The sequence below is a fragment of the Papio anubis genome, chromosome 18 (genome assembly GCF_008728515.1).
Source record: "Papio anubis isolate 15944 chromosome 18, Panubis1.0, whole genome shotgun sequence".
Lineage (NCBI taxonomy): Eukaryota > Metazoa > Chordata > Mammalia > Primates > Cercopithecidae > Papio > Papio anubis.
This window is the reverse complement of record NC_044993.1, coordinates 32,040,639-32,053,659: the sequence shown is the minus strand read 5'-3', so window position 1 is coordinate 32,053,659 and position 13,021 is coordinate 32,040,639. Positions and strand designations below refer to the sequence as shown.

The window sequence follows — 13,021 nt, the reverse complement described above, 5'->3', positions numbered from 1 at the left end:
TTCTGAGATGAGGCCACACCTCCTCCAAGCCCTGAGATGGGGCTCTGAGCCGTGTGGCCAGCAGGGGGCAGCAGAGAGTCAGGCTTGTGGGACATGAGTTCAGCCAGTTCAGACTGGGAAGGAAAGGGAGGCGGCAACCACCCTTCCACCACTGGGTGTTGAGGTTAGGTAGGGGTGGGCCCCACCAGCCGGTCCTCCCCACCTCAGCCACACACAAGTTGTCTTATGGACACCCCCAGGATGCCTCCAGGGGCAGGACTGGAAGGCACCTGCCCCTTTTTCTGAGCAGGGCTCTGATCAGCTGTCATTCCCTGCTGGAGCCCCCAGCACTGGCTGGCGGGAAAGGGCCCACCGCTCTGTGGTCACTGCGACAGGTGGGCCCCCTCCTGCTCCCAAGGCAGGGACCAGGTACAGCCCTGTCCCGGGGTGGTCAGGGTCCTCGGCACTGGAGGAAGGTGGCTCGGACCTCTGGCCAGTTCACTGAAGAGGGAAAAGGCCAGGGCAAAGGGTGGGCAGTGGGTGGTGCCCAGCAGTAACCCGGAAGGCCAGCATGGTTTGGGCAAGGCTTTAATGAGCTTTCGAAGCTCTCTCCAGCCTTAGTTTCCTTCCCATCAGTAACATGGAGGGATGCCCCTGTTGGGAGGTCGGTCAGTTATTGTGGGCACACGGTAGGCACTGCATGAGGTGACTGTGACCACAAACAACAAAGTGACCCAGGGTGGGACAGCGCGGGCTCCCCCCAGTTGTTAAGGATGCATGTCCCTAACTGACCTAGAGGACAGCTCCTGGAGGGCTGTGGGGTGACCAGCCAGCGCGGGAGTCCACAGGACCTGCCAGTGCCCCATCCCCCTTAGCAGACCAAGAGGGGCTCACAGGCCAACGTTTTCAGACCATACTTGTGTAAAAAGGCTTTTATTTTAATAAGTAAAAATGGCTAAGCTTCCAAAAGTTCTTAAATAGGATTTCAGAGGGAAGAAAATTCAAGAGACCAGTAAGCCAGGCAGGTGAGGGAGCAGCAGAATCCCCCACCCACTGGCTGCCTCTGTCAGCCATAAATACGGCACGGCCCCGTGGCAGGAGGCCGTGCGCCTCTGTACACACCCCGGCTGCGGGACCCTCCTTGAAGGAGAGGGGCGGGGAGGGCTGCCCTTGGTGCCACCAACCCACCCCAGTCCGCATGGTTCTTGAGCCTGCCAGGAGGCTCCTTGCCCACCCATGAAGGAGGGGGCTGGCCAGTCCTGCAAGCTGAGGAGAGGAGCTGGGGCAGCCTGGGTGAGAGGCCCGCCCTCCTCCACTCTCCTGCCCTCCTCACGGGGCCCAGCTCACTGACAGCCCAGGCCCGCCAGGAAGAGCAGCCACCCCCGCTTTTCCGCCCATGCAATTTGCACCCAGAGCCACAGCCGAGAGACACCGTTTCCTTCTGAACATGTTTCTCATCTCTGAGGGGAGACGGGGCAGAAGAGGAGCCTTCACTCTTGCCTCCACCTCCGGGGGTCCTGGCGCTGCAGCAGGAACAGGCCAGTGAGGCCTTGGGGCCCAGCTCCAGGCCCAGCGGGGTCACATCCGTCACACGGGCAGTGGCCGCGACTTCCCTGCAGGGGCACCGGGATCATCAGCCTCTTGTCCACTCGCCCACCGGCAGCCCACAACAGGTGCCACCAAGAGCAGGAGGGAACCCAGCAGAAGCACACAGACAAACACCAGCGGAGGCTAGACCCAGCCCTGAGCAGCAGAACGCCCCAGCGCAGCCCTGCAACCCACGGGGCCGGCCAGGCGGGTAGCCCTGGGCCACTGGCCCCACACTCACCTAGAGGCTGCAGCCCCAGCCGTCAGGCTGAAATCAAAGTGACAGGCGTCTCACTGGTGGGCCTGCCTCAGGCCAGTACCCCACAGGACCCTGCTGCTTCTACCCCTTTGGACTCAAGGACAGGCCAGGCCTTCCCATGATCTGGGCTAAACAGGGGCTGGAGTCCTGGATCCCAGTCCTGTGGTGGGGCTCACTCCTCACCTAGGACGTAGGCAAGCCCTGCCCTTTCTATCCCCAGGGCAGCTGAGGTGCAGGGAGGGGGATGCAGGGACTGCTCTGGAGGGGGCTTACTGCACAGGCCCAGCCAGCCCACCCTCAGAGAGCAGGGTCCCAGGGTAGAGTCAGCACCCCAAGCTGGGAGGCTGGGGTCTCCTTACACTACCCCTCCCCACGGACCTTCCATTTCCCACCTGCAGACTGAACACAGCACTGTCTGCCCTGACGACTGCCTGGGGGCAGGGGAGGTTGTAAAACAGGTTCTGGAGAAGTTGTAAGAACTTTTTAAAAAGGAAAGAAAATAGAAAGCCAATCCAGGTAAGGGCAGCCTGGTGACTATTATCCTGGGGAGACTCCCCCACCCACACTTCCACCCCAGGCTCACCCGAGGGCTGCAGCTTCCTCCGGATGGATCCAGGGCGGCTACTGGTCCCAGAGCTGGGGGCTGAGTGGGCCCGTGCTGAGGGCTGTGGCGTCTGACAAGCCGGCTCCCACTGTCAGCAGGGAAGGGCGGGTGGGCGTGGGCCACGGCTGCCCTGGCTCCCCACCCTGCTGTGCTGCTCTCTACTCCCCTGCGCTGCCTCCTAACCTCCTAACACCCAGTTTCCTCATCTGCAAAATGGGCATGATGCTCGTGCCCCAGCCTCACAGTTATGGTAAGAATTAAACGAGATAATACATGTAAAGAAGTCAACTAGTTACCACTGTGTGCTAGGTACAACTAGTACCTACTGTGTGCCACCCCCACGGCCAGCTGGTCACCCCACAGGAACCTCTGAGGCCAAGAAGAATTACCTGTACTGAAGAGGCTCCTGGCTGTGGGTTCCAGCTGTAGCTCCACCCACCTCCGGCAGCTTCCCAGTCCCCACTGCTTCAGGACGTCCCCGCTCAGTTCCCCACTCCTGCCATGACCCAAAGTCTCTGACCCAGGGCCACCTGAGCCAGGCCTGTGACAGTCCCCGTACCTCTAGATGCTCTTGGCTCGACCAGGACCCAAGCTCTGCCCTGCGTAGCCCAGGCCCCAGCTCCACAGAGCGCACCCGCTCAGCAAACTTGAGGGAATAGAGCGTCTCGCTAGTGTTCTTCTCCACAGGGGACACCTACGGGACACAAGAGCTCACTGCCCAACCAGGCCAGCTGGAGGGACAGCAGGGTCACCAGAGGGAGCTCACAGCTGGGGATGTCAGAAGGCTTCCTGGAGAGGACTGAGAGATGGGGTGGGAGGGCAGGCAAGGTGGCAGAGGTAGCGTGGTCAAAGGTGGAGAGGAGGGACTGGGAGTCACACAGGGTGTGTGTGGCCAGGTCTGGGGCTGGGGGCTGTTGCTGACTATGGAGCTGCTGAGACAAGGGTCCCTTTGCACAGCCTGGGGTGACTGGGTCTCGCTGCTAGCGCAGCCCCTCCACTCTAGGGACTGGCCCACCCTAACCCAAGGCACTCACCTGTACCACCATGAGAGTCTTGCTGTCACCACTAAGTGAATCCTGCAGCAGGTAGGTGAGCTTGGAGTTGCGGAAGGGCACGTGGCCCTGGCGGGAGCGCAGGGCAGCAATGACGTCCCCCAGAGCTGACAGCGACTTGTTGATGTGCTGTGCCTCCCGCAGGCGGCTGCCCTCAGCCCCCGACTTGCCCACGCGCTCGGAGCCAGCCAAGTCCACCAGGTTCAGCTTCCCTGCAGGGAGGGCACCCAGCAGATCAGGCCTGCCATGCCCCTTGTGGTTGTGGGGATCCTCAGGCCAGGCTGCCCGCCACTCTCACCCGTGGTGCGGAGGCCCGTGCTGCAGTCCATGCCTCGCACCGTCACGATGAGCAGCGCATGCGAGCGGGAGCTGTGCTCGTTGAGGTTGGTGAACTCCGTCGTGCGATTGGTGTGGCCAAACTCAAACACCTGGGGGATTGGGAGCGGGAGGGCAGAGGCACAGCATTGAGAATGGGGTCCTCAGAGTCACCTGGCTCCAAGTACCCATAAGGAGTGGCACCACCCTCTGCAGTTTAGATGAGGGAACTGAGGCTCAGAGAGGCGTGGGGACTTGCCCAAGGGTGCGTGCTTAGGACACAGCAGAGCCTACATTCAAACCCAGTTCTGTCCTCTAGAGCAGCGTGGCTGTGGTCAGGGGCTCCCTCCTCCACACCTTGTTGATGTCGTCCACGCTCTGCACCTGGAACTCAGTCAGCCCTGGTACATACAGCTGCCCACTGCCATCTGGGCATAGCCGGATCTCCAGTTTTTCCTGAGGCTCTTTCCCTAGCAGGTCCCTGGAGGGGTAGGTGAGACAGTCACGCCCTCCTCCCATTTCTGGCTGCTGTTTGCACTGCACCCAGCCCCCCAGCCAGGAATGTTCCCCCAACCCAGGAAGCCTTCTTCAGCCATCAGCTGAGCGCATCTCTCCTCCTCCAGCTCCTCCACCGCATTCAGCTGACGCAGAGCTCTCACTCCACAATGCAATGAGCCCTGTGGGCAGGGCCCCCAGCTGCCCACTCTCACCCACGGCCACCTGGTGTAGCCCACAGGTAGGGGCAAGGATTGCCTGGGTCTGGGCTGGGGCAGGCTGAGAGCGAGCCCCTCCTCCCCACAGGACCACCCAAACCGATGGGCTGAGTCAGGAGTTGCAGCCAGGTCCCTTGATGGCCTCATCTGTTCCCTGTACTCCCTTCAGGAAGACCCCACTTCCTATCCCCCATTGCTCCAGCACCACTCCAGAGGACCCCAAAACTGCCCCTGAGGCCTGCTCCCCACATGCTGGGGCTCCCACCTGAGGACCTCGTTCCAGCACCACCCCGGAGGACCCCAAAGCTGCCCCTGAGGCCTGCTCTGCACACCCTGGGGCTCCCACCTGAGGACCTCGTTATAGATCTCCGCGGCGCTGACGGTGATGGTGTACTCCCAGTCAGACGCCTTCTCCTGCACCTCGGAGAAGAGCAGCTGCAGGGCCCGCTGGTTGATACCTGGGTTTTCGGGGGTCCCCTGGGGGCAGAAGGAAAGGCCCCAGTGAGCCAGGCCTGTTCCCAAAGATGCTCGTGTGGCGTCTGTCCCCCAAGCCCCTTGGCTACTCCTCACAGGCAAGCCTCCTTGCCCAAACCTCCTACCTACCTGCCACTGTCCCCCAAAATGCCCTCCACCAGCTGCAGGCAACTGCACCTCTATTTCCCCACCATTAAAATGGTATCGCCCTGCCAGGACTACCCTGAGACTCATTGTCCAGCACTGGGGTGAGGGGCCTGGCCCAGACCCCACATAGGCCAGCTGACGGCCAGATGCATGCCTGGCCCTGCGGGGCCACCTGGGAGGGGTGCTGGGAATGAATGACCCCACCACTGCCCAGAAAGGGGCTCAATCTCAGGGAGGCTGAGGCTTGGGCTCTGTGGGTGGTGGAGAGGAGGCACAGGGAGGAGTGGACCAGTGTCCTGGGGCAGGAGGGGTGGGCCGGCCTTTCTAGAAGGAAACCTGGAGTCCCTACCTGGGCCCTCGAGGCCCTGGGAGCCTGGCCCTCGCCCTTCTTCTGACTATCTCTCACCCTCTCTCTATTCCTGCCGCAGGGGCCTCCTGGTCGGGCCTCAGGTGCCCCTGGCATGCTCTGGCCTCTTGGCCTTGGCCCTGCAGCTCCCTCTGCCCTGGGTGCTCCTCTGACCTCCCCGTGGTCGGCTCTGTCATCTCCCTCAGGGAGGCTGCTCCTTCGCCCAGCACCCCCAAATGCCCTGTCCCTCCCCCTAGTCAGTTCCACATCCCTGGCTTTATTTTTCTCCCTGGCCTGACAGGACACTTGCTGATTTATGTGGACTGTGTTGCCTCCCCACAGTCAGGTTGGCCCTGTGGGGAGGGCCCCCTGTGGAGGCAGGGACTGTTTGGGTCAAAGCTGTACCTGGCACAATGCCCGATATGCCTCAGGCATCAGCAGATACGCTTGAGGACGAACGCTGATGTTTCTGGTGGTCAACTCAACTCTAAGCAATCCCAAAGCAGAACAGGGAGCCCAGGGGATGCTGCACACACCCCCTTCCTCCTCCCACCTGGCCTGGCCTGCCCCCACTAACTAGTCTCACTAGTTCCAGAATTGAGGGAACAGCAGAGTCCAGATGGGAAATAGAGGGCCGCCATGACAGGCTCCCTGCCCAGCAGGCCTGGCCAGCCCTTTCCCCTGCCCAGATGCCGTACCACCTGGCCTCCTTCTGACCTAGGGAATCCCACAGCACCCCTCAAGAGTCAGGGCTAGCTTTCCACTGCCCTCTGCCCACAGTCAAGATCCTTCCTCATCTCAACGCCCCCCTCCCTGGCCAGCCACCTGCTCCACCACACCTGGGAGGGCGCCGGTGACGGGCAGGGAGAGGAAGCCTTGGCCTGGCCCCAGGGGCCACCAGCAAGAGCTGGGCTCCCCCACCACAGCCTTCGCATGCCAGTCTTGCCCTGGGATCTCCTTGAGGACTGAGACCAACCACTCATCCCAGATCCCCCAGGCCCGGCCAAGGCAGCCGTAAAGCAGGAGCGTGCAGTGCACAGTCAAGGTGAAATGCAGCCCCGGTCCTGAGAGAGGTGGGTGGCCTGCCCTGGACTCTGTCCCCAGGCCAAGATCCCTGTGATGACAGACCCCCCTTGCCTCTTCCCCAGTCCTGCTGGGCCCATTGTGGGTACCGTTGGGCAAGGGGGCCCCCTCTTAAGGCCTGGTGCCTTGGGGCTAACACAGATAACTACAGCCTCTGCTCCTGGGTTGTGAGGACCAAATGAGGCAAAACACACACTGCACAAAACCCCAAGACCAATGAAGGAGCCCGCATTCCCTTCATACTTCACTGTGAACCCCCACCCCGTGGGGCAGCACCCACCTCCATCGTGTATGTCTTGCCGGCACCCGTCTGGCCGTACGCAAAGATGCAGACATTGAAGCCATCGATGCAAGAGGTGATCAGGGCCTGCACCTCCTGGAACACCTGGGAAGATGGTGGGAGGGAGGCTGGTGGGGGGCTTCCAGGGCCACTGGGACCACCAGCTGCAAGTCCAGCCACCTCCCCAACCATGCTGCCCTTCAGCAACACCACAGCACGTGTTACTGCAGTCACTCAGCTCACAATGATTCGTGATTCGTGAGTCATACATTAGACATCAGTGGGCAACTGGGCCGCCCAAAGACTGCAGGGAAGACAGGCCGGTGCCTGCTGCCCTTCCCCCAGCTCCTCCTGCTCTCTCTCAAAGAGCACTCAGCACAAGGAAGGCAGAGGCCAGCACATGCCTGGGGCCTCTCTGGCCTGGGCCTGCCTGCCAGCCATCAGCGGATGGGGGCAAAGACAGAACCAGACATGAGAACAGGAGGGCACAGGCCTTGGTAGGGCTGGCAGGTTGGTCTGGGCAGAGACAAGGGAAGAGTGGACACTGAGAACACATGGTTCTCATACAGCCTCAGGGGGTCGGGGGATTCCTAGGAAGGCCCAGGGGACTGATACAGGAGGGTACTCCCAGATGGAGAAGATGGGCAGGGTCATGAAGATGGATGGGGCCATGTGGGTGGGCAGTCACAGCCATGAGGGTGGGAGGGGCTGTGATGGTGGGAGGGGCCTGAAGGTGGGTGAGGCTGGAGGGTGGGAGGGGCCTGTGTGGGTGGGGCCATGCAGATGGGAGGGGCCACAGCATGAGGGTAGGATGGGCTATGATGGAAGGAGGGGCCTTGAGAGTAGGCAGGGCCATGCAGTAGAAGGAGCCACGTGGATGGGAGGACCCAAAGCCATGGTGGTGGCAGGGGCTGTGGGTGGGGCCATGTGGTGGAAGGGACTGGATATAGGAGGGGCCACATGGTGGGAGGAGCCATAGCTGAGAGAATGGAATGGGTTATGATAGTGGGATGGGCCTTAAGGGTGGGCGGGGCCACATGGTAGAAGGGGCCTTGGGGATGGAAGGAACCACAGCCATGGGAGGGGATGGGCTGTTTCTGGATCTCTCCTTCCAAAGGAGGCTTCTAAGGCCTTCAGTCTTAACTTCCCACCCTCTTCTGTCCTCCAGAGGAAGGTGCGGGACCCTGGCTCCCCACTTCTGATTCCTGTACCCCCCACTCTTATGCTTCTTCCTGCCCAGCCCCTCTCCCTCCCTGTGAGTCCATCTTTCCCTCTCTCCATTGCTTTCCCTTTCCCGCATGGGGCCACACTCACGTCCTGCTGCGAGGCCTGTGGGGAGAACACCTTGTCCAGCTCGAAGGACACAGGCTTTCCCTTGTGCAGCAGGTGGATGATGGAGTCGTCGTCGGCATCGAAAGTCACAGCATTGGTGGCCTCAGGTCCTTCCCCATCCTCTTTGGTGACTGGCCGGACACGAGCAATCACTCGGATGTTCCCTGGGTTGGTTGGGGATGGGGAAATGGGCCCAGGCCATGTCAAGACCAGTCTCCACTCTGGTCCACTGGTGTCCCAGGCAGACCAGTTGGCCTAGGAGTCCCCTGACTTTTAAGCACAGCCCCCTAGGGGAAGGGGGCCCACAAAGCTGTTATCCATCATTCACACTATAGTATGAATTCACTTAGTACATTTCTTCTTGAACAGACCAGCTGACTGGGGTGGAGCTCTGCCTTGGGGATGGGGAGGAAAGGTCAGTTGTGGGGCTCAGGCACTGCACCCAGTCAGGATGAGACGCCAGAACGGATACTCTCTTTTCCTCCCTGGACTTCAGTTTCTTCATCTAGACAGTGAGGGGCTTGGGCCCCAGTGAGCAAAGAGCCTTCTCCTGAATGGCAGGACAGGGCTTAGGAATCAGATGGGCATATAGGCCTGGCAGCAGGTGATGACTGATGGTGTATCTGAGGGCCCAGATAGTGGGGCAGCCACAAGGGTATCTGGCAGCATGAGCTGGTCATGCCACCATCTACTTCCAGCCTTCGTTGGGATTCCTGTGCTCTTGTAATGAAGAGGAAACATCCCCCACTTCCAGCATGGCCCACCTGCCCTCCCTTTTCACCCATCTGTTCCAGCTCACCATCCAGGTCTCAGCTCTAACTTTGCCTTCTCTGGGAAGCCCCTCAACACATTTGCCTGTCCCATACCCAGGAGAGCCTGTCTCAGCCCTGGAAAGGGGCAGGGTTGGGGTTCCCTGACAATCACCATTGTCCATTCTCATACTAAAGTGAGCACCGGGAGGCAGTCTGTGGGGCCATGACCATAGCCTCGGGCTGGAACGGCACCTGGCACAGAGCAGGCACTCTAGAGCTCCATGCAGTGCATGGTGGAGTCTCAAGCTTGACCAGGCCCCAGGTCAGAACAAGTGGCTTTCCAGCTGCCAACAACCCAGTGCTGCAGTACCACACCCCTCGGCCATCCAGGGCCTGGGGAGTCACCTGCCCCAGCACTGGGGCCAGGGCTTCTGAGCTGGACAGACTCAAGTTCAAATCCAAGGTGGACCATTTAATATCCCTGTGGCTTTGAGCAAGTTCCCTGCCTTCTCTGTGCCTCTGTTTCCTTATCTACAGAGATGGGATTAGAATAGCGCCTCAACGGTGGGGTGAGCTCCAGGCATGACTGCCAAGCCAGGTCGAGGCCCCGAGGCTGGTGTCCACCCCCAGCCCTCCTGCAGTCACCTTTCAGCCGCACCAGCTCGTTGTGGCACTTCTTGCGCAGCTGCAGCTCACGGCGGTACTTGCGCAGCAGCTCCTGGTTGTTGCTGTTGACCTCCTCGATGGCCTGGCCTATCTGGTGGGGGGTGCACACCACTGTCAGGGGGTCAGCTCCATCAGCCTTGCTGGCCCAACTGCCCACCCCTGAGGGCTGCTCACTGCCTCCTGCCCCTGGCTGAGTACCTGACACACACTATCACATGTCAGACTATCGCAATCACCCCTCTGGGTAGGTACTGCTGCCATCCCCATTTTACAGATGATGAAACTGAGCCCCAGAGACTCTAAGCTGACAGCTCAAGGCTGCTCTGCTAATAAGCATAGAGCCAGGACTCAACCTCCACACCATAGCACGAGTGCTTGACTATGTGATTCAACCAGACTCAAATTCCAGCTCTGCCCCTGAGTAGCTGGGGACCTGAGACTGCTGACTCAATGTCTTTAAGCCGCAATTTTCACATCTGGAAAACAGGGACAATACCATCTAACTCATGAATCTATAAAGATCTCCCAGTTACATTTCACAGGGGGAAAGAAGATGCAAAATCACACATACAGTATCCCGCTGTATACAGAATCACACGTCCCCTTTCTGGGGTAGAAGGAAAGTGTATACAGTGTATACAATCGTCCCTTGGTAACCATGGAGGATATAAAACTCCACAGATGCTCAAGCCCCAGATATAAAATGATATAGTGTTTGCCTGTAACCTACACACATCCTCCCATATACTTTACTTTTTTGAGACAGGGTCTTGCTCTGTTGCCCAGGCTGGAGTGCAATCAGAGCTCCGTGGACGTGGTGGAAACTCATCATGAATGGTGTTATCTTGGCTCACTGTAGCCTCGACCTCGCAGGCCCAAGCGATCCTCCCACCTCAGCCTCCAGAGTAGCTGGGACTACAGGTGCAGGACACTGCACTCAGCTAGTTTTTTTATTTTTGTAGAGATGGGGTCCCACTATGTTGCCCAGACTTGTCTTGAACTCCTGGGCTCAAGTGCTCCTCCTGCCTCAGCCTCCCGAAGTGTTATGATTACAGGCATGAGCCACTGTGCCCAGCCCCGCCCATGTACTTTAAATCATCTCCAGGTTACTTACAATACCTAATACAATGAAAATGCCAGGTAGGGGCTGGGCGCGGTGGCTCATGCCTGCAATCCCAGCACTTTGGGAGGTCAAGGTGAGCAGATCGCCTGAGGTCAGGAGTTCAAAACCAGCCTGGCCAACATGGTGAAGTCCTGCCTCTATTAAAAATACAAATCAACAACTACAAAAAAAAAAACCTAGCTGGGCATGGTGGCATGTGCCTGTAATCCCAGCTACTGAGGAGGCTGAGGCAGTAGAGTCACTTGAACCCGGGAGGTGGAGGTTGCAGTAAGCTGAGATCCCGCCATTGCACTCCAGCCTGGGCAACAAGAGCAAAACACTGTCTCAAAAAAAAAAAAAAAGCTGTGTAAATAGTTGTTATATGTTATTTTTATTTCTATTATTTTTAAATGTTGTACTGTTATTTTTAATCTTCTTCAAATATTTTTGATCTGTGGTTGTTTGAATCTGGGAGCGCAGAACCTGTGAGTGGGGGAAGGGCCTACCATATATTCACATACACACATATCAATTGGCTTAAGCATGCTCAGAATGGTCAGGGGGAAATGCTGAGAGGCCACACTGGGGGAGTTGGGTGGGTGGCAGAGAGGCCTTTCCTATTCACCTGATGCCCTGCTATGGAGTTTGACTTTTCACCATGTCCACGTATTACTGACATACTCTTTTAAAGGAGAAGAACTATATTCTGTTCCCAAAATATATTAGTCTCTGCAAAGCTATCATACAAATTCAAGGAGCTAACCGCTATAAACAGCTCGACATGTAGGAGGCACTTAAGAGGTGCTGGCTATTCTCATATGTACAAGTACAGCTTGAAAGAATTAAGTTAAACCTAACAGAGATAAGACTGTATCGGCCAGTCATGGTGGCTCACACCAATAATCTCAGCACTGTGGGAGGCCAAGGCAGGAGGACTGCTTGAAGCCAGGAGTTCAAGACCAGCCTGGGCAACATAATGAACCCTGTCTCTAATAAATAATTTTTTAAAAAATATGTATGTAGCATGTTTTTTGTTTTTGAGATAGAGTCTCACTGTCACCCAGGCTGGAGTGCAGTGGCACGATCTTGGTTCACTGCAACCTCCAACTCCCGGGTTCAAGTGATTCTCTTGCCTCAGCCTCCTGAGTAACTGGAATTAACAGGCACCTGCCACCATGCCCAGCTAATTTTTGTGATTTTAGTAGAGATGGAGTTTCACCATGTTGGCCAGACTGGTCTCAAACTCCTGACCTTGTGATCCGCCCGCCTTGTCCTCCCAAAGTGTTGGAATTACAGGTGTGAGCCAACGCGCCTGGCCTGCATGTTTGAAATATGAAGTTATCTGTAACATGTTTGGCTTAAAGAATCATAGTAAGACAAATAGCCGAATGCCTGCCCTAAGCAGTCTAGTTTCAAACAGGGCCTATAAGGGCAGCAGTAAGTGTCATGGTGGGTGGGGCAGGGGCTGCTGTCTGAGGGGCTTTGTCTGAGTTTTGGAGGGAAGCCCTGGGTGGATGTCGTGCCTCTCCCAGTGTGCTCCCTCACCCTGGACCCTCCCACCCACTGCCCTCGCTCACCTCGGCCTTGACACTCCTGAGGGCTTCCTGCAGCAGCAGCGGGAAGCCACGCACCTGCCGCTTGAGCCCGTTGTAGTCGTTGGTGAGGGTCCGCAGTGCTGGCTGCAGGGTCAGCAGGTTGGTCCGGACGCCTATGGGGACACTTGGGCTGTGAGGCGGGAGGGGATGAGAGGCCGCGGTGTGGGGCAGACAGGGCCCCAGTCAGCTCACCTGCTAGATTCTCGTGCACAGCCTTCATCTCCACCTGGGCTCTGGCAAAGGCCTCCTCAATGGCCCGGTTCTTGTCCTCTTCCAGGGACTGCATCTCCTCCAGCATCTGCCCATGGGCCCGCTCCAGCTCTGACTCGTACATGGCAATCTGGCAGCCAGACCAGGAAAAGGCTCAGTACCTCAAGGTGTGGGAGGGAGAGGGGCAGGTGCCATACCGAGAAAGAAGCCCCACTGGTCACCTCCCATGCCCATGAACACACATGCACACACACGTGTGCACACACGGAGGGGGAGAATGGCCTTGTCTCTCTCCCCGTAAAGGGCCGTGAGCTCTGTACATTGGCCCCCAACACCAACCCAGTACTAAGCACACATCAGGTGCCCACGTCACGTGCCCTCAGGAAGGTAGGAGAGGGCCTCTGTGATGACAGTGACGAGTACCACTGTAGAACTTACTGAGCAAGCCTGTGTGCTAGGCCCTGGGCAAAAAGCTTCCTGGGATCACGTTCCTGAGTCCCCACTGTGAGGTGGGTTCTGGGACCA

The 13,021-nt window shown here is 58.3% G+C and overlaps 1 protein-coding gene and 1 long non-coding RNA gene across 13 annotated transcripts in view; one reads left to right on the top strand and one right to left on the bottom strand.

The window, feature by feature from the left end:
* Window positions 1–896: 896 nt before the first annotated feature.
* KIFC3 (kinesin family member C3) overlaps window positions 897–13,021 on the bottom strand; it is a 44,893-nt gene continuing 32,768 nt past the window's right edge. For 8 of the 11 annotated variants that reach the window (XR_004179756.1, XR_004179757.1, XR_004179755.1 and 5 more), the window contains 12 exons: window positions 12,479–12,626; window positions 12,269–12,399; window positions 9,569–9,680; window positions 8,154–8,335; window positions 6,840–6,944; window positions 4,856–4,986; window positions 4,154–4,277; window positions 3,780–3,909; window positions 3,464–3,693; window positions 2,989–3,123; window positions 1,808–2,517; window positions 897–1,592 (listed from right to left, as the gene is read on the bottom strand). Coding sequence is in view for 3 of the 11 variants with exons in the window: in XM_031658191.1 (XP_031514051.1) it covers window positions 1,567–1,592; window positions 2,409–2,517; window positions 2,989–3,123; window positions 3,464–3,693; window positions 3,780–3,909; window positions 4,154–4,277; window positions 4,856–4,986; window positions 6,840–6,944; window positions 8,154–8,335; window positions 9,569–9,680; window positions 12,269–12,399; window positions 12,479–12,626 (1,563 nt within the window). In the remaining 8 variants the exon portion in view is untranslated. The remainder of the gene's footprint in view (window positions 1,593–1,807; window positions 2,518–2,988; window positions 3,124–3,463; window positions 3,694–3,779; window positions 3,910–4,153; window positions 4,278–4,855; window positions 4,987–6,839; window positions 6,945–8,153; window positions 8,336–9,568; window positions 9,681–12,268; window positions 12,400–12,478; window positions 12,627–13,021) is intronic. The other 3 variants (XM_031658191.1, XM_031658193.1, XM_031658192.1) reach the window with 2 other exon arrangements.
* LOC116271281 lies at window positions 4,194–4,894 on the top strand. Of its 2 annotated transcripts, none has more exons than XR_004179763.1 (3): window positions 4,194–4,285; window positions 4,420–4,532; window positions 4,679–4,894. It is a non-coding gene; the product is annotated as an uncharacterized LOC116271281 (long non-coding RNA). The 2 variants fall into 2 exon arrangements; XR_004179764.1 differs by having other exon boundaries at window positions 4,208–4,289.